General features: G+C 47.7%; 1 protein-coding gene across 3 annotated transcripts; it reads left to right on the forward strand.

Moving 5' to 3' along the window:
- The first annotated feature begins 967 nt into the window (after positions 1-967).
- On the forward strand, positions 968-26,604 carry LOC135540053 (cell division control protein 42 homolog). 3 transcript variants are annotated; one of them, XM_064966372.1, is made up of 7 exons: positions 1,040-1,056; positions 1,206-1,285; positions 12,770-12,910; positions 19,780-19,852; positions 20,100-20,209; positions 20,302-20,499; positions 24,546-26,604. In XM_064966372.1, the coding sequence occupies exons 3-7, from the start codon at positions 12,806-12,808 to the stop codon at positions 24,633-24,635; spliced, it is 576 nt and encodes a 191-aa protein (XP_064822444.1). In that variant the 5' UTR covers positions 1,040-1,056; positions 1,206-1,285; positions 12,770-12,805; the 3' UTR covers positions 24,636-26,604. The 3 variants fall into 3 exon arrangements, with proteins under 3 accessions (XP_064822443.1, XP_064822445.1, XP_064822444.1); XM_064966371.1 differs by lacking the exon at positions 1,206-1,285 and having other exon boundaries at positions 968-1,056; XM_064966373.1 differs by lacking the exons at positions 1,206-1,285; positions 24,546-26,604 and adding an exon at positions 22,587-23,581 and having other exon boundaries at positions 968-1,056.

The raw sequence follows: 26,604 nt of genomic DNA on the forward strand, positions 1-26,604 counted from the left end.
GTTGTCCTTGGATTCGTTCAGAACGGGCCTCTATATTTTTTACATGAATTTATGCATATCGGGTCCGGGTGGGAAAGCCCCAGGTCCATCTCGGAACAGGTCCGGGTTTTGGACTCATAAAGGCCTCAAGAGTGAAGGTTTTGCCACATTCTTCGCAATCATTGCACTTGTTCAGGTTCTTCTTGTACTAGCCCCAATTTATCTTATAAGAAAACAAGCAACCAATGGTACAGATATACACACAGACAAACTAATGAATCCGTAGTTGGGAGAGGCACAAAATTAGCGACCAAAAAAAGTGCTTTAAGTAACTTTATATTGGGTTTGAAAACCAAGTCCAGTAGCCTTTGTGGACATTTGCTCTCCTTTTCCGAACTGGGAATGTATTCTTCGTACTCTGTTTATTGTTTTCTCCAATGCCTCAAATATCTAAACAACCACCACTGTTAAACGAGTGAAATAGATAATAAACAAACGTGAAATAAACAATGAACAGTAAACAGTACACTCAGAAAAGTTCCAAAGAAATAGCGACATTTCAACTCTCATTTTATGGCTATCTACAGTGTTGTAGCAATGTGCAAATAGTAGCCAATGCAAATGTAGCCATATATTTCCTGTGACACTTCACAAAGATACACTCAGACTACATTAGTCTCTTTGATTGAGTTTAGTGTAGTTAAAATAATAATCATGGTCAAAATAATGATCTTGTGCGAATGTAATCTTAATGGAAACGGAATGAGATTCTATCCATCTACTTATAATATAGCAGGTGACTGCGAAAAGGCAGGTGTTTTCATAACTTTCATTACCACATGGTAATATAAATCCAGTATTGTACTATACTATTCTTACTACGGAAAACATCAATGTACACGGTTATTGAAATGTAAATCATTTGTAGGAAATCAATACATTTAGCTACAAGTGATTTGTGATTAGCATGTCACGCATTACGTCATACGCAACGTGCCCTGCCGTGCCCCTGCAATTTGGACTAGAAACCCCCAAGCGCGAACCTGCCAACGCCCGCGCAGAGACAGAGAGGAGACGGTACGGAAAATCACTTTTTCATCAATAATTTCCCCCCGAAGAGTGGTTAAAAACTGTTATTACTAGCATCTCACTATCAACGCATGTATCTGGTTGTTTACTTAATTGGAGATAAAATGCTTCATTTTGTCAATCTCATTCAACAACAGCATCCGCTTACCAGCCAGTCTACTGCAAACTAACGTTACTAGCTAGCAGCAGAGGAAGCTGAGAGCAAGCTAGGTCAACGGTAATCATTCATTTTCAATTAAATATTATATCTAAATGAGCTAACCGGTACGACAGGGTTCATATGAAAACAAATAACGTTATTATGTATTTCTTCATCATTGCCCGATCGCACTGTTATTAACTTGGATAACTAAGTAGCTCGAATGGCGATGGTTGCTCACTGCTGGAAACTGCCAGGGAGAGTAACGTTACTGAGAAAGCCGGGAAGGAAAACTAAACGATAGTAGCCAGAACACAGAATGTTTAATTATTTCAAGACAATGTAGTTTTGTAAATGTAACGTTAATATTACCTAGGCGTGTTATTATTTTGCAAATTGTTGTGATTGTCGAACATTTCCCTATCAATGTGATAAAATTGTCACCAAACAGATTAGGCCATCGACTTGTACGATCCGTTACGTTATTTAGCTCGTATGTTATTATTACCAAGCTACCAGGACATTATTCATCATTTACCCAGCTAAGAAGTTAAGGTTGACATTCGGCCAATGTTTTGATGATGCTGCATTCCTGTGAAGTCCGGATGTTGAATCCGCACTAAAATTGATTGCATAGCTAAATAATCCAATAATCTTGGATGTTGCAATAAAACAGACGGCGACTGACCTTCCATGCTAATTACCCAGACCATTTCTAATCAAGGTAGTTGGACTTGAGTTCCATGTCATAGGAAAGTGTGTGGTAACTTGTCTTGTGCAGAGCTGATTTCCCCTATTACACAGTGCCCTATATAGTCAGTGCTAATAGAAAAGGGATCCAACTGAACATTATTGACTTTCTGTAGTACATTGATTTCATTTGCTTGGTGTACCAGACAGTACAATGGTGTGCAGTAATAGTAATTTGGATGTTTTTACTAACATGGACCTTTGATTGAAGGGCTGGTTAGCAGTATGTGAGTCTGTGTTTGTCTACATAGCCAGTAGGAAGGAAACAGGGAGGCTGTGAATGGGTCACTAAAGCCTTTCAGGGTGAGTAAACCGGCGTAATACCAGACACCGCCTTGCAGATAGAGCTGCTTTTGGTAGCCTATTACGGCACAGCATTTAACTGTAAGCCCAGAGGAGGAAGTCCCTGAAAACAATTGTACAACTACATTCTGTGTCCCCTGCTCTCTACATTTTAAAATATGAGTCATTTAGCAGACACTCTTACACAGAGCAAATTACAGTAGTGAGTGCATACATTTGAATACATTTTTTCGTACTGTAGAAGTGCCATAGATATGACACAACATATTGGTTTGCTAGGAAGGGTAGTCTAATTTCACATTTCTACTGAGTTTCTTGCAGATTTTTTATTACAGTGAACCCTTGCAAATACAAAGGAGTAGGATGGAGAATCTTCTCTTTTGACATTCTTGGAATAGCCGAACACCGCTAGTATTAGTTCAACATTAGATGTGTGTGTGGCGATGGAGACGCTTTATAGTTGTAGTAATGACTGCATCAGCCTTTATCCACTCATTTGTATTTGTAGGCCAGCCAGCACTCGGAAGCAAGTTCAGCCAGATCAGTGAAATAAGCTTATAGATAAACCCACAGAATCAGTATTGACAGTCAGACAGATTCAGTGTAGTCTTGAGTCCACAGGTGAAAAGTCCACGTTGCTTGGTGTTGGTTGGCAACTATTGGAGTTTCCTTTTAACAGTACATTTTATTGGCCTATATCAAATGATGAACAGAAGTGTGTGTGTGTGTGTGGAACGCCGGGATCGGGATACGATCCTATGCTCTCACGGGTCTACGTGCACCAAAGATGGTGTCTGTAACCACTAGATGGCCCAACCCCCAGGCTGTTGTGCCTACTTTGAGTCCATCCGTTTTGACTTGGCCTTGGCAGAATTAGCTGTAGCCGTCTCATGACATCTGCTTTGGTCATGCAGGTCACCCTTCTGGAAGTATGACGATTGTATTAGCTATTAACAGTGTTGATTAGTTATAAATAGATGGTGTCAGTGCAGGGTAAAATATGGGTAGACGGATAGACTGTCAGTGCTACTAGACAGACAAGGTGAGAAAACATTTTGCAGGCTGTGGTTGAACATGCTCATTAATCTAGCAGGGGGCAGCAATAGGCTTTAATGGGTCCCAGTTTTGTCTGGTAAACCGCTCAGGGTGGAGGGGCTAGATGTGGCAATGTTTGGACTAGAGGTAGACCGATTATGATTTTTCAATGCCGATACCTATTATTGGAGGACCCAAGAAGCCGATACCGATTAAACAGCCAATTTTTTATTTATTTGTAATAATGACAATTACAACAATACTGAATGAACACTTATTTTAACTTAATATAATACATCAATAAAATCAATTTACCCTCAAGTAAATAATGAAACATGTTCAATTTGGTTTAAATAATGCAAAAACAAAGTGTTGAAGAAGAATGTAAAAGTGCAATATGTGCTATGTAAGAAAGCTAATGTTTCAGTTCCTTGCTCAGAACATGAGAACATATGAAAGCTGGTGGTTCCTTTTAACATGAGTCTTCAATATTCCCAGGTAATACGTTTTAGGTTGTAGTTGTTATAGGAATTATAGCACTATTTCCCTCTATACCATTTGTATTTCATTAACCTTTCCGTCCCCCTAGTTAGCCATTTCACTTCGGTTACACCAGCCTCATCTCGGGAGTTGATAGGCTTGAAGTCATAAACAGCGCAATGAAGAGCTGCTGGCAAAACGCATGAAAGTGCTGTTTGAATGAATGTTTACACGCCTGCTTCTGCCTACCACCGCTCAGTCAGATACTTGTATGCTTGTATACTCAGTCAGATTATATGCAAAGCAGGACACGCTAGATAATATCTAGTAATATCTAGTAATATCATCAACCATGTGTAGTTAACTAGTGATTATGATTGATTGTTTTTTTATGAGATAAGTTTAATGCTAGCTAGCAACTTACCTTGGCTAACTGCATTCGCGTAACAAGGCAGTCTCCTTGTGGAGTGCAACGAGAGAGAGGCAGGTCGTTATTGCGCTGGACTAGTTATCTGTAAGGTTGCAAGACTGAATCCCCTGAGCTGACAAGGTGAAAATCTGTCGTTCTACCCCTGAACAAGGCAGTTAACCCACCTTTCCTAGGCCGTCATTGAAAATAAGAATGTGTTCTTAACTGACTTGCCTAGTTAAATAACGGCAGAAAAAAAATATGTAAAAAAAAATTGGCGCCCAAAAATACCGATTTCCGATTGTTATGAAAACTTGAAATCGGCCCTAATTAATCAGCCATTCCGATTAATCGGTCGACCTCTGTGGGTTCTTCTCGTGCAGACCACCTAAACAGTGCTATCACTCATAACTTGGCATCTGCATCAACTCACCCCAGCCAGTGTCCAGCTGCCTGGAGTCACTGTAGAAAGAGAACACCCTGCTCAATCTGCTGTGTGTCCTACTGGACCAGAACGATGGTCAGTACCACATCCTTCGGGTGTTGTGGTATGGAAGGATGGGGTCCATCTGTGACCAGTTTGTTTGCACACGCTGTTTCTTTCACTCTTACGCTCTCTTGCTCACTTGAAATATGACTTGCAGTCTTACTTTCTCTCTCTTCCTCGCTACATTTGTATGCAATTCACAACTAAATGTTTGCCATCATATCTTTGAATAGCTTTCTGCCAGAAGTCAAAGAGCTCTGGATGAGTTATCTGTACTGGGGATTGGCATTTGACCTCCTTTGACTGTTTGTGTACTCACACATTTCTCGCTCTCGCTCTTATATATATGAGCTGAAATAAACAGGTGTGGCATATCAAGAAGCTGATTAAACTGCACGATCATTACACAGGTGCACCTTGTGCTGGGGACAGTAAAAAGGCCACTTTAAAAATGTGTAGTTCAGTCATACAACACAATGCCACAAATGAGTGTGCAATTGGTATGCTGACTGCAGCTCTCCGACTGATGAATCTGAGGAGTACTCATTTTGATTGGCTTGGCCTTGCTCCCCAGTGGTTGGGTCTATGTCCACCCATGGCTGCACCACTGCCCAGTCATGTGAAATACATAGATTAGGGCCTAATGAATTTATTTCAATGAACTAATTTCCTCATATGAACTGTACCTCAGTAAAATCTTTGTTGCATTTCATATTTTTTTGTTCAGTATAAGTGCTAAAGGTAATATGTAATACCTGCATTGAACACAAGGGGCGTTGTTTTCAAACCCCAATGATACTCTGTAATCCAAAGGTTAGCAATGCTAACAAGTACATGTAAAATCTCATAGAGCATGCTAACTTAATGCTAATGAACGCACTACAACATTTTTGTATATTTTTGGTCAGAATCTGTACAAGTAACTCAAATACAACTCTGTTTGCTGCACGCACAAAACAAATACTAGCCAGCAAGGCTCTTGATCCAGGAGGGGATTCTCTGCTGGTATCAAGTGAATGGTTGATTGTGGAAGAGTTAATTAACCACTTAGCGAGATAGCTAACTAGCTACTAAATTAGCAAACCAAATGCACAACTGCAGAGCATTTAGCACATTTTTAGACAGTTAACTTTTAATAGTTTGAAGATATTTAGCTGTGAATTCCGTACTGTAATTGGATCACCTGGCGCATTCTGCACTACAGTGAGTGATTCACAAGGCTCGGGTCTCATCTTTGTGTGCTTGTAATCAAACACCACGTGACTGGGGACTACAGTAAGCGCCATAATAATGTAACGGGTGACATGAAGAACCCAATGTTTTTTTTAATCTCCTGAACCATTGCACAAGTTGACTGCAGGTATTTTACTTAAAGTAGCTACACGTATTCAAATTTAGAATAAAAAAAACTTAGAAGAATTAGTTTCAACATTATTGGCAGTATTGAAAAATCATCCAGTGGCTTTTTCCAAATACATATTTATTTTACCTCCCAAGACTAGTTCCGACCATAGGAATAGTAAGGGGATTGTTTTATAAACTTGTCCACATATGCCATTGAAACCAGTATTTCTCATGTTTTCAATTTTCTTTTGTTGTCCACCAGCCAAAGACACAACCCTGGTCACTTTAACATGTTGTAAGTCTTTAGCTCTTTCCGTCTCTGCCGTGAAACCACTCGCATTTGCAGTTGTATTAAGTATTAAAATAAATCGAATTGTCGTTTTCTGTCAACGATCTACATGATACTCTGTCCAAGTGGAAGAAAAATGTTAACATTTTTGGAAAATTAAACACTATCTTGATTTAGATAAGTATTCAACCCCCTGTGTCAATGTATGTTAGAATGACCTTTGACAGCGATTACAGCTGTCAGTCTTTTTGGCATGCTCCCCAGCCAAAACTGTTCAGAATAGTTTGCATATGACTCCTTTCTGTGATGTTTTTGTTTGGACTAAGGTACAGATTTTTAAGGCTTTTCGGGCACATTATTCTGTAGCGGAGTCTACGTCCCTTCGTCGGTGATTGGTCAACGGTAGATATTGACGTTGTCGTTCAACAAGAGACGACTTGTTTTCCTGCACATTATTTCATTGAGAAATACAAACATCTTAGTTGTAAAATTGCACAACTAAGATCTCAAATGTAATTCATTTCCGATTTGTTTGATTAATTCAGACTAACAGTACTATTACTGCTTTTTATAAATAAATCAAAATCAAGCAAAGGTCTTTTAAGAGTATGAGCACACTTGTTGGGGTCGGCTATGTGCTAGCCAAACTGAATCATGCTGATGCCTTAAGTCTATGAGCTTTCGACACCCATTTATTATTTTCTAAGTTCTGCAAGCTCTACAACATAGAAAAACATTCTAGACGTTTCTGTGCTTTCAACTTCGTGGCAACAGTTTGGGGAAGGCCCTTTCCTGTTTCAGCATGACAATGCCCACACAGCAAGATCCATACAGAAATGTTTTTGTCGATAGGTGTGGAAGAACTTGACTGGCTTGCACTAGCCCTAACCTCAACCCCATTGAACACCTTTGGAATGAATTGGAACTACAAGCCAGGCCTAATCGCCCAATATTACTGCCCAACATCCCGAATGTTCTTGTGACTGAATGGAAGCAACTCCCCCGTTCCAACATCTAGTGGAATTCATATCCAGAATTGTGGAGGCTGTTATAGCAGCAAAGGGGGGGCCAACTCCATATTAATGCCAAAGATTTTGGAATGAGATGTTCAAGCAGATGTCCACGTACTTTTGGTCCTGTTGTGTATTATGTGACTTAAGCAAATTTTGACTCCTGAACATATTTAGGCTTGCCATAACAAAGGCGTCAAATATTTATTGACTTGAGACATTTCAGATTATTAACTAGTATCATTTTTGAAAAAATAATTCCACTTTGACATTATGGGGTATTGTGTTTAAACATTTTAAATTCAGGCTGTAACAACAAAATGGGAAAAATTCAAGGGGTGTGAGTACTTTCTGAAGGCACTGTATATGTAATTAAAAGTCTCATTCAAGTTTGGCTGCAGTTTCTGTAGCCAATACATATAGTCTATCACCTACACTTTGACATGTAGGCTAATTATTTATATACATTTGTTAGGGCTGTCCACAACAACATGTTGGTCGACTGAAAGTTGTCTGTTCTTTACACCAATCAATTGGTCAAATACTAAACGTATATTCTTCTATATATAGACACACCCTATGTGTTTTTTAGTAAAATCTCCTATTAGAGGTTGACCGGTTAATCGGCATGGCCGATTTAATTAGAGCCGATTTTATAAAACTTTTTTTCCCATAACAATCTGTAATCTGCCTTTTTGGGCGCCAATTATGGCCGATTACATTGCAATCCACAAGGAGGCTGCGTGACAGGCTGAACACCTGTTACACGAGTGCAGCATCAAAATGAATTATCCTACATTATTTGTCAAACATGACTGGTGTTTGGCCTTCAAAGTATTCACACCCCTTGACTTTTTCCATATTTTGTTACATAGTGGTACATGTGGGTGCAAGGAGCCAAGGTAAGTTGCTAGCTTGCATTAAACTTCTCTTATAAAAAACAATGGATATTTTCATAATCACTAGTTAAATACACATGGTTGATATTACTAGGTTAACTAGCTTGTCTTGCGTTGCATATAATCAATGCGGTGCCTGTTCAATTATCAAATTACAGCCTACTTCAACTCTACAAATGGGTGAGGATTTAAGAAAAGTGCATTCGCGAAAAAAGCACGATCATGGGCAAATGTACCTGATCATAAACATCGAAGCCTTTCTTAAAATCAATGTACAGTACATAAAAAAACTGCATGTTTAGTTAAAATAAATGAATGTTAGCAGGCAATATTAACTAGGGAAATTGTAACTTCTCTTGCATTCAGTGCAAGCATTGTCTGTATATGCAGCAGTTTGGGCCGCCTGGCTCGTTGTCAACTCTGTGAACTTTTCTTGAAACATGATCAATTATTTTAACTTGGGTCTGGCCTGAAGCTTGTGCTAGCAAACTTGCAACATTGTATAAAATATTCTGGGTGCTCAGTTTCCAGCGCCAGTGAGCTTCGTACAGAAGCAACAATAGGCTATTTGCGCAAGGGCTTAAGAAGCAGTGTTTGACTTGGGCCTGAGCTCACCAGAGCTGAGTACTGGCACCTCAAATGTTCTACTGCTTGAGCTCCTGTTCCTCTTCTAGAATATTAGCTCAAAAGTATTGTGGAGCTCCTGCACCTAAATAGAAACGGTACCAGCACCCAAAAACAGTATCGGAACCTATTTCAGGCTAAGTCAAGCACTGATAAGTAATCAGGTATGCCTATTTTATGACGTTTCCACAGGGTCAGAGCATGAGATTTTTCGCAGAGTGGTTATCAAAAGGGGGAGGCCTGGAAAGATTTAAAAAATACATTGTGGAACTATTGTAATTCTCAATGGATGTAAAAAGACTTCAATTACTTGCTTTTTGGGGTGAAGAAAACGTTACCTTGAGAAGCTCCAAATGTCATTGGTGGTGTTGCGTTAAGCCAATCAGAAATAGTATCAGATCCCCATATGGGAACATTTATATGTTTATATGTAGGCTTACTTCTATGTGTGCGCGTCCTTACTCAACATTGACGGGAGAACTCCAAACCAAAGACGGTGACTAAATTGTTGAAACTCGTAAATGGAATGAAATAAACAAACTTGTTTCTCACAACTGTAGCATAGGTTGAACTCTGCAAACAATGTGTCCTCTCAGACAATGAAAATGGGAGGACTGGAATAATAATATTGAATGCATTGAAATGCATTACCAAAGTAACAAACATTGTAGATTAGGATTTAACGGTACATGTACAACTGGGGGTATATGTTATGGGTAATTGATATACACTAAGAATCAAAGCAAAAAATTCACACGATGCAAATAGTATGGGTAGCCATTTCATTCAAGGGTTTTTATTTTTACTCTTTTCTATGTTGTAGAATAATAGTGAGGACATCAAAATGATGAAAGAGCACATATGGAATCATGTAGTAACCCAGAGTGTTAAAGAATCAAAATATATTTTATATTTGGGATTCTTGAAAGTAGCCACCGTTTGCCTTGATGACAGCTTTGCACACTCTTGGCATTCTCTCAACCAGCTTCACCTGGAATGCTTTCCCAACAATCTTGAAGGAGTTCCCACACATGCTGAGCCCTTGTTGGCTGCTTTTCCATCACTATGTGGTCCAAACCATCCCAAACCATCTCAATTGGGTCGAGGCCAAGTCATCTGATGCAGCACTCCATCACTCTTCTTGGTCAAATAGCCCTTACACAATCTGGAGGTGTATTGGGTCATTGTCCTGTTGAAAAACAAATGTTAGTCCCACTAAGCCCAAACCAGATGGGATTGCTTATTGCTGCAGAATCCTGTGGTAGCCATGCTGGTTAATTGTGCATTGAATCCTAAATAAATCACTGACAGTGTCACCCCACCTCCTCCATGCTTCACGGTGGGAACCACACATGCAGAGATCATCCGTTCACCTACTCTGTGTCTCACAAAGTCACTGCAGTGGAACCAAGCATCTCACATTTGGACTCATCAGACCAAAGGACAGATTTCCATTGGTCTAATGTCCATTATTTGTGTTTCTTGGACCAAGCAAGTTTCTTCTTATTATTGGTGTCCTTTAGTAGTGGTTTCTTTGCAGCAATTAGACCATGAAGGCCTGATTCATGTAGTCTCCTCTAAAACAGTTGATGTTGTCTGTTACTTGAACTTTTAAGCATTTATTTGGACTGCAATTTCTGAGGTGCAGTTAACTCTAATGAACTTAGCCTCTACAGCAGAGCAAACTCTTGGTATTCCTTTCCTGTGGCGGTCCTCATGAGAGTCAGTTTCATCATAGCGCTTGGTTTTTGCGACTTCAAGAACCTTGCAAGTTTCTTCAAGTGCAATGTTCCGCATTGACTGACCATGTCTTAAAGTAATGATGGACTGTCGTTTTCTTTGCTTATTTCATCTGTCCTTGCCATAATTTGCAGAATTTCTTTCCTTATTAACTTTTAACAAGGCACACCTGTCACTTGAAATGCATTCTATGTGACAAACTCACTAAGCTGGTTGAGTGAATGCCAAGAGTGTGCAAAGCTGTCATCAAGGCAAAGGGTGGCTACTTTGAAGAATCTCAAATAAAATATATTTTAATTGAACTTTTTTTTTGGTTTCTACATGTCTGTTATTTCATGTAGGAAATAGTAAAAAATAAACAAAACCCCTTGCATGAGGTGTCCAAACATTTGACTGGTACTGTATATTTGTATATTTATCTTGGCCAAGTCGCAGTTGCAAATGAGAACTTGTTCTCAACTAGCCTACCTGGTTAAATAAAGGTGAAATAAAAAAATATATATATATTTTTTTGTTAGTGCTCGTTTTAGTCAATCTCGATCGACCAACAGCCTAACGACCAAACAGTCGACTAAATGGGGTCAGCCTTAACATTTTATATAGACTTGTCTTTTCTTAACTGAATTTTTAGTGTTTCGGTTTTCTAATCAATTTATTTGGCTATTTTGGTTAATGGCCTTGGTGCCCTGGCAGTTTGGGAATCTCTTGAAGACCAAATGTCCTTGCCCCTGAGATCACAAAATTCCAGGCCTGGTTGTCTGTGTGAGTGGCCTGCAGTGGCTGGGGACTGACATCACTATATTATCATGAAATAATATGGTAAATGATGTATGTATACAGACAATGTTTTATTTTATTTAGGCTGATTTCAAATGTGTTGTGCCAATAACATCTGCCATTGTCTAGTACTGTGCGTGGATATGGGTTATTGATTTGCTACTAGATGTTGCTGTGCTAATGATAAAGCATTTAGGCCTTGCTGTCAAATCAGTGTCTTAGGTCAGTTTGATCTGTTTATATTTGTCTATCCCTAAACATGTATAGCTGCAATTGAAAGTATGCCACCCTCTTCTTCCAGGTCAGCCAATCAGATCTTTGTCTGCCTGTCTGCTTGCTGGTTTCTTCCCACTTCCTCTCTGTGGTTACTGATGTCCCCCCAGTAAAATGGACCATTTCTGCGTTATTGCGACCTTGGTCTTGCTTGTTCTACGGGTAGTAGATGGGTAAAGTGAAGATCAGTGTGAGGTGTGTGTTCCGTAGCATCACAAAACCCAGTGTTCTCCTCTCACTGATGGAGCCCATTTCTCCATGCCAGGAGCCCAGCTCAGCTGTTTGTGTGACCCTGCACAGCCATGCTTTGTTTGTGTGAATGACACTACTATTTAAATGACCCAAATGTCCTTCCCTCTGTCTATAGTTTTCTCCATTAGGGTCGTTTCTGGAGGCCCCTGTCTCCTCCTATCGCCTCAGATCTAAAATAATGGGAGTGAATTAGAAATATTGAATCTCTATTCAACCCATCTGTGATCCGTAATGCGGAAGGGTTTGGGCCAGAGGTTGTTTTACAGACCCGGGCCTGTGTCAATCAGCTATGGAACAGGAGATGTGTCTGGGTGTTGACTGTAGTCACTGTTGCACCTCTTAACCAACACTTCTCTTTCACTGAACTGTGATTGTGGTCTCTCTGGCTGGATGGTGTGTGTAATGAAAGCATGGTTTATGTAATGAGCAAGTGTGTAATGACAGGGAGAGAAGAGGGTAGTGTGTGCACATGACACACCTGCATGTGTATTGAGAGCGGTTGTGTGTGGGTAGAGAAATGGAGGGAGATGGTGTGTGTAAGAAGAGATGGTCAGAAGACCCCATGGAAGAGATGTGTAATAGTGACTGTCAGAGCTCGGTCTGTCTCACTGGGTGAACTTCAGCTCATGATTATTCCAACCGGTCTTCTTCCTCATCTCTGATTCTCACGTTCACTCAGGGGCAGTATGCTGTCACAACCTCAGTCCGCAGTCCAACCATGCTGCTTGGAATGGAGAATGTAAATGGCATGAAGACAACATTTTCATTTTATTTTAGAAACAAAAAAGCGTAGGCCTTGAACAGGGTGCTCATTAGCCTGTAGCTGTCTCCGAGGCTGTCGTTCTGCCGTTGTACCCACTAATCTCTCTTCTGGTTCTTTTACACTCTAGATCTTGAATGAGTAGAGAGGTTTCTAAAGCACAGCTATGCAAACGATCAAGTGTGTTGTGGTGGGTGACGGAGCTGTGGGTAAAACCTGTCTGCTCATCTCCTACACCACAAACAAGTTCCCCTCTGAATATGTACCCACGGTAAGTACCTTAAACACACACCTCTAACCCCTCTCTCTCTCGCGTGGCTCCCTCTCTCTCGCGTGGCTCTCTCTCTCTCTCTCTCTCTCTCTCTCTCTCTCTCCCTCGCGGCTCCCTCTCTCTCTCTCTCTCGCGGCTCCCTCTCTCTCTCTCTCGCGGCTCCCTCTCTCTCTCTCTCTCTCTCTCTCTCTCTCTCGTGGCTCCCTCTCTCTCTCTCTCTCTCGCGTGGCTCTCTCTCTCTCTCGCGTGGCTCCCTCCCTCTCCCTCTCTCTCTCGCGTGGCTCCCTCTCTCTCTCTCTCTCTCTCTCTCTCGCGTGGCTCCCTCTCTCTCTCTCTCTCTCTCGCGTGGCTCCCTCTCTCTCTCTCTCTCTCTCTCTCTCGCGTGGCTCCCTCTCTCTCTCTCTCTCTCTCGCTCGTGGCTCCCTCTCTCTCTCCCTCTCTCTCGCGTGGCTCCCTCTCTCTCTCCCTCTCTCTCGCGTGGCTCCCTCTCTCTCTCCCTCTCTCTCGCGTGGCTCCCTCTCTCTCTCGCGTGGCTCCCTCTGTCTCTCGCGTGGCTCCCTCTGTCTCTCGCGTGGCTCCCTCTGTCTCTCGCGTGGCTCCCTCTGTCTCTCGCGTGGCTCCCTCTGTCTCTCGCGTGGCTCCCTCTGTCTCTCGCGTGGCTCCCTCTGTCTCTCGTGGCTCCCTCTGTCTCTCGCGTGGCTCCCTCTGTCTCTCGCGTGGCTCCCTCTGTCTCTCGCGTGGCTCCCTCTGTCTCTCGCGTGGCTCCCTCTGTCTCTCGCGTGGCTCCCTCTGTCTCTCGCGTGGCTCCCTCTGTCTCTCGCGTGGCTCCCTCTGTCTCTCGCGTGGCTCCCTCTGTCTCTCGCGTGGCTCCCTCTGTCTCTCGCGTGGCTCCTCTGTCTCTCGCGTGGCTCCCTCTGTCTCTCGCGTGGCTCCCTCTGTCTCTCGCGTGGCTCCCTCTGTCTCTCGCGTGGCTCCCTCTGTCTCTCGCGTGGCTCCCTCTGTCTCTCGCGTGGCTCCCTCTGTCTCTCGCGTGGCTCCCTCTGTCTCTCGCGTGGCTCCCTCTGTCTCTCGCGTGGCTCCCTCTGTCTCTCGCGTGGCTCCCTCTGTCTCTCGCGTGGCTCCCTCTGTCTCTCGCGTGGCTCCCTCTGTCTCTCGTGGCTCCCTCTCTCTCGCGTGGCTCCCTCTGTCTCTCGCGTGGCTCCCTCTGTCTCTCGCGTGGCTCCCTCTGTCTCTCGCGTGGCTCCCTCTGTCTCTCGCGTGGCTCCCTCTGTCTCTCGCGTGGCTCCCTCTGTCTCTCGCGTGGCTCCTCTCTCTCTCGCGTGGCTCCCTCTCTCTCTCGCGTGGCTCCCTCTCTCTCTCTCTCTCTCTCGCGTGGCTCTCTCTCTCGCGTGGCTCCCTCTCTCTCTCTCTCTCTCTCTCTCTCTCTCTCTGGCTCTCTCGTGGCTCTCTCTCTCTCTCTCGCGTGGCTCCCTCTCTCTCTCTCTCGCGTGGCTCCCTCTCTCTCTCTCTCTCTCTCTCCTCTCTCCCTCTCTCTCTCTCGCGTGGCTCCCTCTCTCTCTCTCTCTCGCGGCTCTCTCTCTCTCGTGGCTCTCTCTCTCTCTCTCTCGCTCTCTCTCTCGCGTGGCTCCCTCTCTCTCTCTCTCTCTCTCTCTCTCGCGTGGCTCTCTCTCTCTCGCGTGGCTCTCTCTCTCTCGCGTGGCTCTCTCTCTCTCTCGCGTGGCTCTCTCTCTCTCTCGCGTGGCTCTCTCTCTCTCTCGCGTGGCTCTCTCTCTCTCTCGCGTGGCTCTCTCTCTCTCGCGTGGCTCTCTCTCTCTCGCTCTCTCTCTCTCGTGGCTCCCTCTCTCTCTCGTGGCTCCCTCTCTCTCTCGCGTGGCTCCCTCTCGTGGCTCTCTCTCTCTCGCGTGGCTCCCTCTCTCTCGTCTCTCGCGTGGCTCCCTCTCTCTCTCGCGTGGCTCCCTCTCTCTCTCGCGTGGCTCCCTCTCTCTCTCGCGTGGCTCCCTCTCTCTCTCGCGTGGCTCCCTCTCTCTCTCGCGTGGCTCCCTCTCTCTCTCTCGCGTGGCTCCCTCTCTCTCTCTCTCTCGCGGCTCTCTCTCGCGTCTCTCTCTCTCTCTCGGGCTCTCTCTCTCGCGGCTCTCTCGCGGCTCTCTCTCTCTGTCTCTCTCTCGTGGCTCCCTCTCTCTCTCTCTCTCGCGTGGCTCCCTCTCTCTCTCTCTCTCTGTCTCTCTCTCTCTCGTGGCTCTCTCTCTCTCTCCTCTCTCTCTCTCGTGGCTCTCTCTCTCTCGTGGCTCTCTCTCTCTCTCGCGTGGCTCTCTCTCTGGCTCTCTCTCTCTCTCGCGTGGCTCTCTCTCTCTCGCTCTCTCTCTCGTGGCTCTCTCTCTCGCGTGGCTCCCTCTCTCTCTCTCTCGCGTGGCTCTCTCTCTCGCGTGGCTCCCTCTCTCTCTCGTCCCTCTCTCTCTCTCGTGGCTCCCTCTCTCTCTCTCCGCGTGGCTCCCTCTCTCTCTCTCGCGTGGCTCCCTCTCTCTCTCTGGCTCTCTCTCTCTCTCTCTCGCGTGGCTCTCTCTCTCTCTCTCTCTCGCGTGGCTCTCTCTCTCTCTCGCGTGGCTCCCTCTCTCTCTCGCGTGGCTCCCTCTCTCTCTCTCTCGCGTGGCTCCTCTCTCTCTCTCGCGTGGCTCTCTCTCTCTCCCTCTCCCTCTCTCTCGCGTGGCTCTCTCTCTCTCTCGCGTGGCTCTCTCTCTCTCTCGCGTGGCTCTCTCCTCTCTCTCGCGTGGCTCTCTCTCTCTCTCGCGTGGCTCTCTCTCTCTCGCGTGGCTCCTCTCTCTCTCGCGTGGCTCTCTCTCTCTCTCGCGTGGCTCTCTCTCTCTCTCTCTCGTGGCTCTCTCTCTCTCTCTCGCGTGGCTCTCTCTCTCTCTCCCGCGTGGCTCTCTCTCTCGCGTGGCTCCCTCTCTCTCGCGTGGCTCCCTCTCTCTCTCGCGTGGCTCTCTCTCTCTCTCGCGTGGCTCCCTCTCTCTCGCCCGGCTCTCTCTGTCTCTCGCCCGGCTCCCTCTGTCTCTCGCGTGGCTCCCTCTGTCTCTCGCGTGGCTCCCTCTGTCTCTCGCGTGGCTCCCTCTGTCTCTCGCGTGGCTCCCTCTGTCTCTCGCGTGGCTCCCTCTGTCTCTCGCGTGGCTCCTCTGTCTCTCGCGTGGCTCCCTCTGTCTCTCGCGTGGCTCTGTCTCTCGCGTGGCTCCCTCTGTCTCTCGCGTGGCTCCTCTGTCTCTCGCGTGGCTCCCTCTGTCTCTCGCGTGGCTCCCTCTGTCTCTCGCGTGGCTCCTCTGTCTCTCGCGTGGCTCCCTCTGTCTCTCGCGTGGCTCCCTCTGTCTCTCGCGTGGCTCCCTCTGTCTCTGGCTCCCTCTGTCGCGTGGCTCCCTCTGTCTCTCGCGTGGCTCCCTCTGTCTCTCGCGTGGCTCCCTCTGTCTCTCGCGTGGCTCCCTCTGTCTCTCGCGTGGCTCCCTCTGTCTCTCGCGTGGCTCCCTCTGTCTCTCTCCCTCTGTCTCTCGCGTGGCTGGCTCCTCTGTCTCTCGCGTGGCTCCCTCTGTCTCTCGCGTGGCTCCTCTGTCTCTCGCGTGGCTCCTCTGTCTCTCGCGTGGCTCCCTCTCTCTCGCGTGGCTCCCTCTCTCTCTCTCGCGGCTCTCTCTCTCTCTCTCGCGGCTCTCTCTCTCTCTCTCTCTCTCGCGTGGCTCCCTCTCTCTCTCTCTCTCTCGCGTGGCTCCCTCTCTCTCTCTCTCTCTCTCGCGTGGCTCCTCTCTCTCTCTCTCGCGTGGCTCTCTCTCTCTCGCGTGGCTCTCTCTCTCTCTCGCGTGGCTCTCTCTCTCTCGCGTGGCTCTCTCTCTCTCTCGCGTGGCTCTCTCTCTCTCGCGTGGCTCTCTCTCTCGTGGCTCTCTCTCGCGTGGCTCCTCTCTCTCGCGTGGCTCCCTCTCTCTCGCTCCCTCTCTCTCTCGTGGCTCCCTCTCTCTCTCGCGTGGCTCCCTCTCTCTCGCGTGGCTCCCTCTCTCTCTCGCGTGGCTCCTCTCTCTCTCTCGCGTGGCTCCCTCTCTCTCTCGCGTGGCTCCCTCTCTCTCTCGCGTGGCTCCCTCTCTCTCTCGCGTGGTGGCTCCTCTCTCTCTCGCGTGGCTCCCTCTCTCTCTCGCGTGGCTCCCTCTCTCTCTCGCGTGGCTCCCTCTCTCTCGCTCTCTCTCGCGGCTCTCTCTCTCTCTCTCGCGGCTCTCTCTCTCTCTCTCTCTCTCTCTCGCGTGGCTCCCTCTCTCTCTCTCTCTCTCTCTCGCGCGTGGCTCTCTCTTTCTCTCGTCTCTCTCTCTCTCTCGCGTGGCTCTCTCTCTCTGGCTCTCTCTCTCGCGTGGCTCTCTCTCTCTCTCGGCTGGCTCTCTCTCGCGTGGCTCTCTCTCGCGTGGCTCTCTCTCTCTCTCTCTCGCGTGGCTCTCTCTCTCTCGCGTGGCTCTCGTGGCTCTCTCTCGTGGCTCTCTCTCTCTCGTGGCTCCCTCTCTCTCTCTCGCCCGGCTCTCTCGCCCCGGCTCCCTCTCTCTCGCCCGGCTCCCTCTCTCTCGCCCGGCTCCCTCTCTCTCGCCCGGCTCCCTCTCTCTCGCCCGGCTCCCTCTCTCTCTCTCGCCCGGCTCCCTCTCTCTCTCTCCGTGGTCTCCTCTCTCTCGCCCGGCTCCCTCTCTCTTTCTCTCTCTCGCGTGGCTCCCTCTCTCTCTCTCTCGCTCTCCCTCTCTCTCTCTCTCGTGGCCCTCTCTCTCTCTCTCGCGTGGCTCCTCTCTCTCTCTCTCTCGCGTGGCTCCCTCTCTCTCTCGCTCCGGCTCCTCTCTCGCCGCGGCTCCCTCTCTCTCCCGGCTCCCTCTCTCCGTGGCTCCCTCTCTCTCTCTCTCGCGTGGCTCCTCTCTCTCTCTCTCGCTCTCTCTCTCGCCGGCTCTCTCTCTCTCTCTCTCGCTCCGGCTCCCTCTCTCTCTCGCCCGGCTCCCTCTCTCTCTCTCGCCCCGGCTCCCTCTCTCTCTCGCCCGGCTCCCTCTCTCTCGCTCTCTCTCTCGCCCGGCTCCCTCTCTCTCTCTCTCTCGCCCGCTCCCTCTCTCTCTCTCCCGGCTCTCTCGCCCGGCTCCCTCCTCTCTCTCTCTCGCCCGGCTCCCTCTCTCTCTCGCCTCCCTCCCTCTCTCTCGCCCGGCTCCCTCTCTCTCTCTCCCGGCTCTCTCGCCCTCTCTCTCTCTCTCTCTCCCGGCTCCCTCTCTCTCTCTCTCGCCCGGCTCCCTCTCTCTCTCTCTCTCTCTCGCCCGGCTCCCTCTCTCTCTCGCCCCGGCTCTCTCTCTCTCGCCCGGCTCCCTCTCTCTCTCTCTCTCTCTCGCCCGGCTCCCTCTCTCTCTCTCTCTCGCCCGGCTCTCTCTCTCTCGCCCGGCTCCCTCTCTCTCTCTCTCTCTCGCCCGGCTCTCTCTCTCTCGCCCGGCTCCCTCCCTCTCTCTCTCTCGCCCGGCTCCCTCCTCTCTCTCTCTCTCCGGCTCTCTCTCTCTCCCTCTCTCTCTCTCTCTCTCCTCTCTCTCTCTCCTCGGCTCCCTCTCTCTCTCTCGCCCGGCTCCTCTCTCTCTCTCGCCTCTCCCTCTCTCTCTCTCGCCCCGGCTCCTCTCTCTCTCTCGCCCGGCTCCCTCTCTCTCTCTCGCCCGGCTCCTCTCTCTCTCTCGCCCGGCTCCCTCTCTCTCTCTCGCCCGGCTCCCTCTCTCTCGCCCGGCTCCCTCTCTCTCTCTCTCTCCCGGCTCCCTCTCCTCTCTCTCTCGCCCGGCTCCCTCTCTCTCTCTCTCGCCCGGCTCCCTCTCCTCTCTCTCTCCCGCCCGGCTCTCTCTCGCCCTCCCTCTCTCTCTCTCTCTCCGGCTCCCTCTCTCCGGCTCTCTCTCTCTCCCTTCTCTCTCTCTCCCTCTCTCTCTCTCTCTCTCTCCTCTCTCCCCGGCTCTCTCTCTCGCCCGGCTCCCTCTCTCTCGCCCGGCTCCTCTCTCGCCCGGCTCCTCTCTCTCGCCCGGCTCCCTCTCTCTCCCCGGCTCTCTCTCGCCCGGCTCCCTCTCTCCTCTCTCCGCCCGGCTCCCTCTCTCTCTCTCTCTCTCGCCTCTCGCCCCCTCTCTCTCGCCCGGCTCTCTCCCTCCCTCTCTCTCTCGCCCGGCTCTCTCCCTCCCTCTCTCGCCCGGCTCCCTCTCTCTCTCTCTCGCCTGGCTCTCTCTCTCTCCTCTCTCTCTCTCGCCCGGCTCCCTCTCTCTCTCTCTCTCGCCCGGCTCCCTCTCTCTCTCTCTCTCGCCCGGCTCCCTCTCTCTCTCTCTCTCTCGCCCGGCTCCCTCTCTCTCTCTCTCTCTCGCCCCTCCCTCCCTCTCTCCCTCTCTCGCCCGGCTCCCTCTCTCGCCCGGCTCCCTCTCTCTCTCCTCGCCCGCTCCCTCTCTCTCTCTCTCTCGCCCGGCTCCCTCCTCTCTCTCTCCGCCCGGCTCCCTCTCTCTCGCCCGGCTCCCTCTCTCTCGCCCGGCTCCCTCTCTCTCGCCCGGCTCCCTCTCTCGCCCGGCTCCCTCTCTCGCCCGGCTCCTCTCTCTCCCCGGCTCCCTCTCTCTCGCCCGGCTCCCTCCTCCCTCTCTCGCCCGGCTCCCTCTCTCTCTCCCTCTCTCTCGCCCCTCTCTCTCGCCCGGCTCCCTCCCTCCCTCTCTCGCCCGGCTCTCTCCCTCCCTCTCTCGCCCGGCTCTCTCTCTCTCTCGCCCGGCTCCCTCCCTCTCTCTCTCGCCCGGCTCTCTCCCTCGGCTCTCTCCCTCCCTCTCTCGCCCGGCTCCCCCTCTCTCTCTCTCGCCCGGCTCCCTCTCTCTCATATGTGTCTCTGTGTGTTGCAGGTGTTTGACAACTATGCTGTAACTGTAATGATAGGAGGGGAGCCCTACACCCTGGGCTTGTTTGACACTGCAGGTACAGTCTACACTGGATTCAAATCAAATATTTAAAATGTGTGTCATTGCTATTTTAGATTAGGGTGTGTCCTGGTCTCTATAAAGTGGAGAGTTTTGGCTCTGCCTCAGTTTGATCATAGCCACCCTGCCTTCTCTGGATGGCCTGAATGCTGATGCCAATGTCCCCTAGTGTGTCGGTGTACACATGGAAGTGCATGTTCCATGTGTGTAGGCTAATGTTGTGTGTGTTCTCTCTCTCCCCCCAGGTCAGGAGGACTACGACAGGTTACGACCTCTGAGTTATCCCCAGACAGATGTCTTCCTCGTCTGTTTCTCCGTCGTTTCCCCCTCCTCCTTCGAAAATGTCAAAGAAAAGGTTGGCCTTCTCTTCCTCCCATCTTCTGCTGCTGCCTCTCTTCCAGTCTCCTCCCCGTGTCACTCACACACACTCTAACCCATGTGTTCCAGTGGGTTCCAGAGATCACCCACCACTGTCCAAAGACCCCGTTCCTGTTGGTGGGGACTCAGATAGATCTGCGAGACGACCCGTCCACCATAGAGAAGCTGGCCAAGAACAAACAGAAGCCCATCACTCTTGAGACGGCAGAGAAACTGGCCAAAGACCTCAAGGCCGTCAAATATGTGGAGTGCTCAGCCCTCACGCAGGTAAGACCACACACACTGTTGTGCAACCACACACACACACACACACAGTCCCCACACATGTATGAGCTAAGAGAGACACATGCTACACGCCCCCAGCCTAGCACATGCAAGTCCCTTCCACAAACACGTTAGAACATCATCAGAGTCACTCCCACACATCTTCACAATCCTGAAATCACACAGGACACTTGCAGCTAAGTTTTCTCTCGTCTCTGGTGAGCTGAAGTGAGCGGACATTAAGAAATGCACCATTTTGTTTCAATGCTACATATCATCTGTCACGGCTCAAAGAAACAAGAAAGTGGATGGAGAACGGTACAGAGTGTTGGTTCACGGACTGGCTGCGTGTTCTGATCTGTGTTGTATCCTGACCTTTATGGCAGGAGGTACTAGTGCCCTGAAACCTCAACGTGTCTGGTACAAGTCCCACTCTGGCTGTTCCCTGTGAATCAGTAGAGGAACCTACTAAACCACCTCCATCTGTGGATTGAAATAAAAAGTTGAATGTTTAAACTAATTAATCTGGTTAAATCGATGGGTGTTTTATTCTTAGCCAGTCTTGTGTTTTATTATACATTATTGACTGAATTCCCACTAGTGGCCAGTTTCAAAGCTGCAAAAAGGTATTTTTGAGGCTACTGTCAGATAAGCACATTATTTTTCATAAATTGTTAATAGCTTCTCCAATAAATGACCGTACTTCATACATAAAATGAAGAGATGAATGTGCTTATGTATTGATATGATAGTATTACTATGTGAAAATATGGGTTTTAATTGCTAGCAGTCGTACCTGTATGTCAGTTACACAGTAGCAACTTGAACTACATCAAGGTAATATATTTCAGGCATTCACAGCTTACATTTTTAAATGCATTTTGTCTTATTTTACAGTTAAATTAACCCTGCATTGTCATACATGTCTCAGGTGTGCTTACAGGGTACAGGAGCTCAAAAAGCACCCCTTCTATAAAGAATGTAAATGACATAGCAATATTGTTTAATATTAACTTAATATTAAACAATATAACTTTGCATAATATTTACAATATTATGCAAATATTTTATGAGTAGACTTTGCTATTGTCTTTTTCACCATAAATCACTGCACCAATTAAGCCCAGTGTGGGCCAATTAAGCCCAGTTTGCATTGAAACATGGGGTAGTGTGCTTCTCTAATATTCAGTGAGAGTAAATGTTATTTTTGTTCAGATTTGGAAACCTCTGTCGTCCAAGACTTGTGTGATATCAGGGCTAGAATACCTCCAAGTGGTGGACAAATGGGAGCAGAATTATTTAAACACATTTTTAGCTGAATTCCTGGTGATTTTACGGTCTATTTTGACCATAAACAAAAATCTGGCCTGTTGCCGACCACAGCCATAAGAAATGGGAAAACTGAAGGAGTCCAGCGATCACCCTCCCTCTCATACGGCCATCTTGTGCCCTATGGTGTTACTCGGTGGGAGTCAAGGGCTTTACTGTAACGGAAACCATGGGCCCTAGTGGATCATAACTGTGGCCAAGTTTAGGTCTCCCTCCCCAACCCCATCTTGTGTCTCTTCCTCTCCTGCGCTGCCCTGGCGTCCTGCCCCCGTCCTTCCTCTCTCTAGACCAGCTTCCTCTGCCGTAAGAGCTGCTGATGCAATATCCTGTTTCCTGTGTGACTGTTCTGCTTGCCAGTCAGATTGCCCTAACCACCCGTGCTGGGTCAGATGTTATTTGCACCTGATAGTGAAGGTTGGGACAGGGGGGTAGGGTCATTTGATCCTAGATCTGTGGGTCAGGGAAACTTCTATCTCAAACGCTTCAGCTCCGATCTCGCAGGGCAGTATCTCCATAGTCTAGAGGCTTCCTCATCTCCTCTACCAACTTTAGCTATCTTCCAGTCCTCTTTAGTCTCCTTGTGCTCTGTTAGATTTTCTACACAATGTTGCACTTCCTCTCCCTCTCTACTCCCCCTCCTCTTTTCTCTTTTCCACTCTGTTTCCCTATCCTATTTTCTTCTCTGCTCATCTAAACCCTTTTTTTTCTATGTTTGCTGTGCTAACTGTTGTCGTTTTCTCCCCTCCCCTTTGTCATTATAGCGAGGGCTGAAGAATGTATTTGATGAAGCTATCCTAGCCGCCCTAGAGCCACCAGAGACGCAAAGAAAGAGGAAGTGCTGTATATTCTAATGTCTTTCTCTCCTTGTCTGCTGCTTTCTTTTAGTTTATACCCAACCAACCACCTCTTAAAGCTATCCCCTGTATCCACTTCCCTTTTACGACAGTGTTACTTAATATTTAGTGTGCCATGACTCATCCTTCCCTCCCCTTTTTGTTTACTTGTCCTCATGGCCTTACTGTGCCTGAAGGACTGTGTCTGTTGCTCTTGGGTTTTCTCAGATCTATCAGTGCTGACTTTGGGTTTGGTTAATCACATCACTTATACTCTCAGGGCAAATCTCAAATGACACCCTATTACCCATAGTGGACCAAGTAGTGTACTTTGTGGGAATTAGGATGTGATTTGAGACACGGCCCATGTGTCTTCTTCTTTGGTTAGTGTTTCTCCTTCTGTTATGGTGTTTGGAGAGTCCAGAGTTAAGGGAGTGTCTGATTTACTTGCCTCCACAGCATTGTGATTTAAACACCAATTCTAGGAGCCTCCATGATTCCTAATGTTGTGTTTTTTGTACTACTGCTGGTGTATGACGAGACTGAGGTGTGACCGTGGTGACATTTAGGGCTGTCAAGTGCCAGAGCCACAGATGGAGAGTTTGGCCATCCTGGTTTCAACTGAAAAGCACACCAGTGCTATTAGATAATGTCGCGGACGCCATGTTGGCACCTTTTGGGCAGTGTGGACTGATGACCGACCGTTGAACTTTAAAGCCAAACTTGCAAAGGGAAGCAATGGAATTAGAGCCAGAACCCAGTAGCAGCATCACGGGGCCCAAACTCTCTCTCTGTTCCACTCTGTTATGTTCCATTGCTGCAGTTCATATCTAGCCATCTTGGGAGTTTAAAAAGATGAAAAAGCTAATATAATTGTGTGAAATTATTTGTGAAATGAATGAATAAAGGACTACTAAAATTGCTCTCCTTTTCCTCTGCCTCTCCTTTCCTTCCTCTATCTATGGGGACAGCTGGGTAGCAGCTCAATAGTGCTCTGTCCTCTGGCCGCACAGCCTCCAAGACCAGTATGATATAGAGCCTAAACTCTGGTTTTCAAATATAAGTCTTGCCATAGGTTTTCTGTGGGGTTTCTAGAGTTTCCCCGAACAGAGGGATACATGGGTTTCCTGCTCTGCTCATCTGTATTGTACGACTCTCACATGACATGGCCCAAGGCATTCCTTCCAGTCCTAAGCTGCTCGAACTGTGTGTGCTGCTCTGACTAATTACATGTTGATCTGCTGACGCCATGGGAGGTTCTGGCTAACAGTAGGGTCTTTAGTGATCAGGGTAAACCTGTGTGTCTTTCTCAACACCTTTTTGACTTTAGTGGTCTGACTTTGGTATGGTTGTTTATACTTGAATCCCCTTGGGCCCTGTGTGTGTGTCTCTGAGCCCATCTGAGCCCTCCACTTTCTTGTTTGCCCGGCCTTTGTTTTGAACGCTCACTGCCCGATCCAACTTCACTTTGACATGAATCAATGCAGGTAGTATTACTATTTTCCTTTTGTTGATAATATCCCCAGTTGTCTTTGTTCATTTCCAGCCCTCTATGAGAATGAAGTATCCTGACTTATTTCCTTTTATGTCTAATGCTATGGTTTAGTTTGCACTTGACCTTTTAACCCCTTTGTGTTCTATTAAGTTGAATGCCCTTTTATTGAGCCTGTGTGTGTGTGTGTGTGTGTGTGTGTGTGTGTGTGTGTGTTGCCCTTTCATTTAGCCTGTGTCTGTTGCCCTTTCATTGAGCCTGTGTGTGTGTTGCCCTTTCATTGAGCCTGTGTGTGTGTGTTGCCCCTTCATTGAGCCTGTGTGTGTGTTGCCCCTTCATTGAGCCTGTGTGTGTTGCCCCTTCATTGAGCCTGTGTGTTTTGTTTTTATCCACAGAAAGGCCTAAAGAATGTGTTTGATGAGGCGATACTGGCTGCGCTGGAGCCTCCCGAGCCCAAGAAGAAACGCAAATGTGTGCTGCTATGAATGACCCCAACTCTCACACACATGTACACCCTCCCCCTTCACCCCCATCCCCTCCTCCCTTGCTCTGCTAAGGCTGATTGACAGCCATGCACTCTGAAGCGAAGTATAGGAACAAGCAAAAGTTTCAGATTAGACTCTGCAATAAGGAGCGATGAGTTGCTCCATCCCTGTGTTCAACCAGCAGACCAACAGGAAGAGAGGCACAGAAGAGAACCTAACCCAGCTTGTAACCGTGACTACCGTGGCCACACTCCCGTTCCAGTTACAACAGTCAGAGCTTTCAGATGGACAGAGCGAGACGGGTGCATCTCACAAGGCTCAAGTTGATTTCTCTCATTTGTTTCCCTTTCTCTACACTGGTCTCCAAGTAAATTGTTAGCAAAAGGAATATGATGGATGCCTACTGGGCATTGTCTTTAAACATCAGTGAAGATGAAAGGGAAGGAGACAAGGAGAGGCAGTAACTATAGTCTATTGAGATTCAGCCCTGTACTCAAGGAGAAGGCCAAAACACGCCCCCTTTTACTCTCCAAAGGGTTTGAACCTTCCAGGTGGTTAGATAACACAGGCTGTCATACAGGTGACATAAGCTGTTGTAGGGTTGACGTAAGCTGTCAAGGTGTCATAACCGCTCATTGGTGATAGGACAGCAGGCTGATTTTAAGTATGACATTTATACTGTCTTTGACAGCTTTCTCTGTCAGTGGTGTTGATTTGGCTCTGAGCCACCTAGCTCCTGTGCACTTCTGATAGACCTATGCTCCGCCTTCAAATGAAATGGCTGTCTGAGTGACAGCTTGACACGCTGCTGTATTATTAAGCTCCACCCCTCATGACGAGTACATCAAGCGCCCAATCCCGCTGCTCCACCTCCAACACCACCTGATGAAGCAAAGTAGCCATTTTTTATTTGTTTTCTTTGCCAAAGTCTCCCCTCCCTTCCTAGTGACAGAACAGTCTGCCATTTTAATGATCAATCCCAAATTATCCCCCACCACCTGGGCTCTTTAGTAAATCCAACTCAAGTAGATGGGGAAATATTTTATGACCATACTGCTTATACCGATCCAAATCCTTTCAGAACTGTACTGTAGGGGAAGAGGTTCGAGTAGACTAGTCTGGCATTACTGAAGAACTAAAGGCATCCTGTTGCGATGGGTCTTGATGCAGGAATTGGCCTTTTGAAGCAGGGAACTTAAACAGTGTTAGCAGAAGAAGTGGTTGCCAGGGACCAAGAGAGAGTTAGCTGAACTTTGTCTCAACGTTATGGTAACCATAGAACTATTAGTGAAGCTGACTTGCTCTAAGCAACGTTCTGTTGTGTGTAGACCGGTGGCCATATGTTGTCCCATTTGGATGAATGAATTGATGCTTATAGCATCAGAATTCTGTGCCTTTCTCAGTGTTCTATATTGTCATGCTGCGATGGCAATGCTATTGTGCCGCCATGCTAGGTGTACCTCCTAATAAATCTGTGGTATGAGGGACTGTGTCGGTTCTGTTACTTGTAATTCTGTGGTGGTAACGTTGTGGTAATGCCTGTAGGTGAGCCCCTGGTCTCCTCTGCAGTCAAAGGTTAACAGATTTAATAATAATGTAAGCTGGCACATGCGTCAATGTAGGCTCCAGATGTTTCACCATAATCTGTTTTTATTTTTTTATTTTAATTTTAAAAAGGTTACTTCCTGTCCTTTTACACTTAGGGTCCGGAACTCAGCTGAACTCTTGACACACCAGCTACAAACACCAATGACCTCCAATGACAGGGAATGTCTGTCAACCCTGGATTGTGATTGGTTGGTAGACACTGGTGGCTCCGAGGTTGGGTTGACGTCCAGACCAAGTTAACATTATTGTTATTATAACTGTTGTTGTTTTGGTGCGAAACCAAATGCTTTGTCTTACGTCTCTGTTCTTTGTATATGCATTCTTTGAAACAAATATTAAACTTATACCTTAATTGCCTTTA

Source organism: Oncorhynchus masou, chromosome 5, assembly GCF_036934945.1.
Source record: "Oncorhynchus masou masou isolate Uvic2021 chromosome 5, UVic_Omas_1.1, whole genome shotgun sequence".
Taxonomy (NCBI): domain Eukaryota; kingdom Metazoa; phylum Chordata; class Actinopteri; order Salmoniformes; family Salmonidae; genus Oncorhynchus; species Oncorhynchus masou.

Bases quoted from the DNA above. Each gene is read 5' to 3' on its own strand.
- LOC135540053 (XM_064966371.1), top strand. From the start codon at position 12,806: ATGCAAACGATCAAGTGTGTTGTGGTGGGTGACGGAGCTGTGGGTAAA. The intron at 19,853-20,099 runs GTACAGTCTACA...CTCTCCCCCCAG, and splicing joins GGGCTTGTTTGACACTGCAG to GTCAGGAGGACTACGACAGG. The intron at 20,500-24,545 runs GTAAGACCACAC...TTTTATCCACAG, and splicing joins AGTGCTCAGCCCTCACGCAG to AAAGGCCTAAAGAATGTGTT.